At 54.4% G+C, this 353-nt stretch overlaps 1 protein-coding gene across 1 annotated transcript in view; it reads left to right on the forward strand.

Moving 5' to 3' along the window:
- ITFG1 (integrin alpha FG-GAP repeat containing 1) overlaps window positions 1–353 on the forward strand; it is a 67850-nt gene that overhangs the window by 667 nt on the left and 66830 nt on the right. The window contains exon 2 of the mRNA XM_009885085.1: window positions 21–248. Coding sequence (XP_009883387.1) covers window positions 21–248 — 228 coding nt within the window. The remainder of the gene's footprint in view (window positions 1–20; window positions 249–353) is intronic.

Below are 353 nucleotides of genomic sequence, written 5' to 3' on the forward strand. Positions count from 1 at the left end.
GGGGGGAATTGCCCTGCGAGGAGCAGGGAGCGGGACTCGGTGGTCCTCGTGGGTCCCTCACGGGGCCCTTCCCGTGGGACCATCGAGCTGCCCCTGGTGCTGTGCCTCGCCCTCCCGTCTCAAGCCCGGTGCGCAGCCTTCGGGTCTGCAGCGTGGTGAGGGCCACCGCGGCGAGCAATAACGTCACATTCAAGATTAAAATTGACATTCGCCTCGCTCCTGAAATGTTTCCTGTGTTATGGGAAAAGGTATTTGCAACTTGCACTAAAATGTGGCTTCATGTAGGGCAAGAAATATTTTTCTTCAAAGTTGAGTTTATAGTTGTGAAATAATCTAAAGACGGTCCTACGGAG

This window comes from Charadrius vociferus, unplaced genomic scaffold, assembly GCF_000708025.1.
Source record: "Charadrius vociferus isolate BGI_N301 unplaced genomic scaffold, ASM70802v2 scaffold475, whole genome shotgun sequence".
Classification (NCBI taxonomy): domain Eukaryota; kingdom Metazoa; phylum Chordata; class Aves; order Charadriiformes; family Charadriidae; genus Charadrius; species Charadrius vociferus.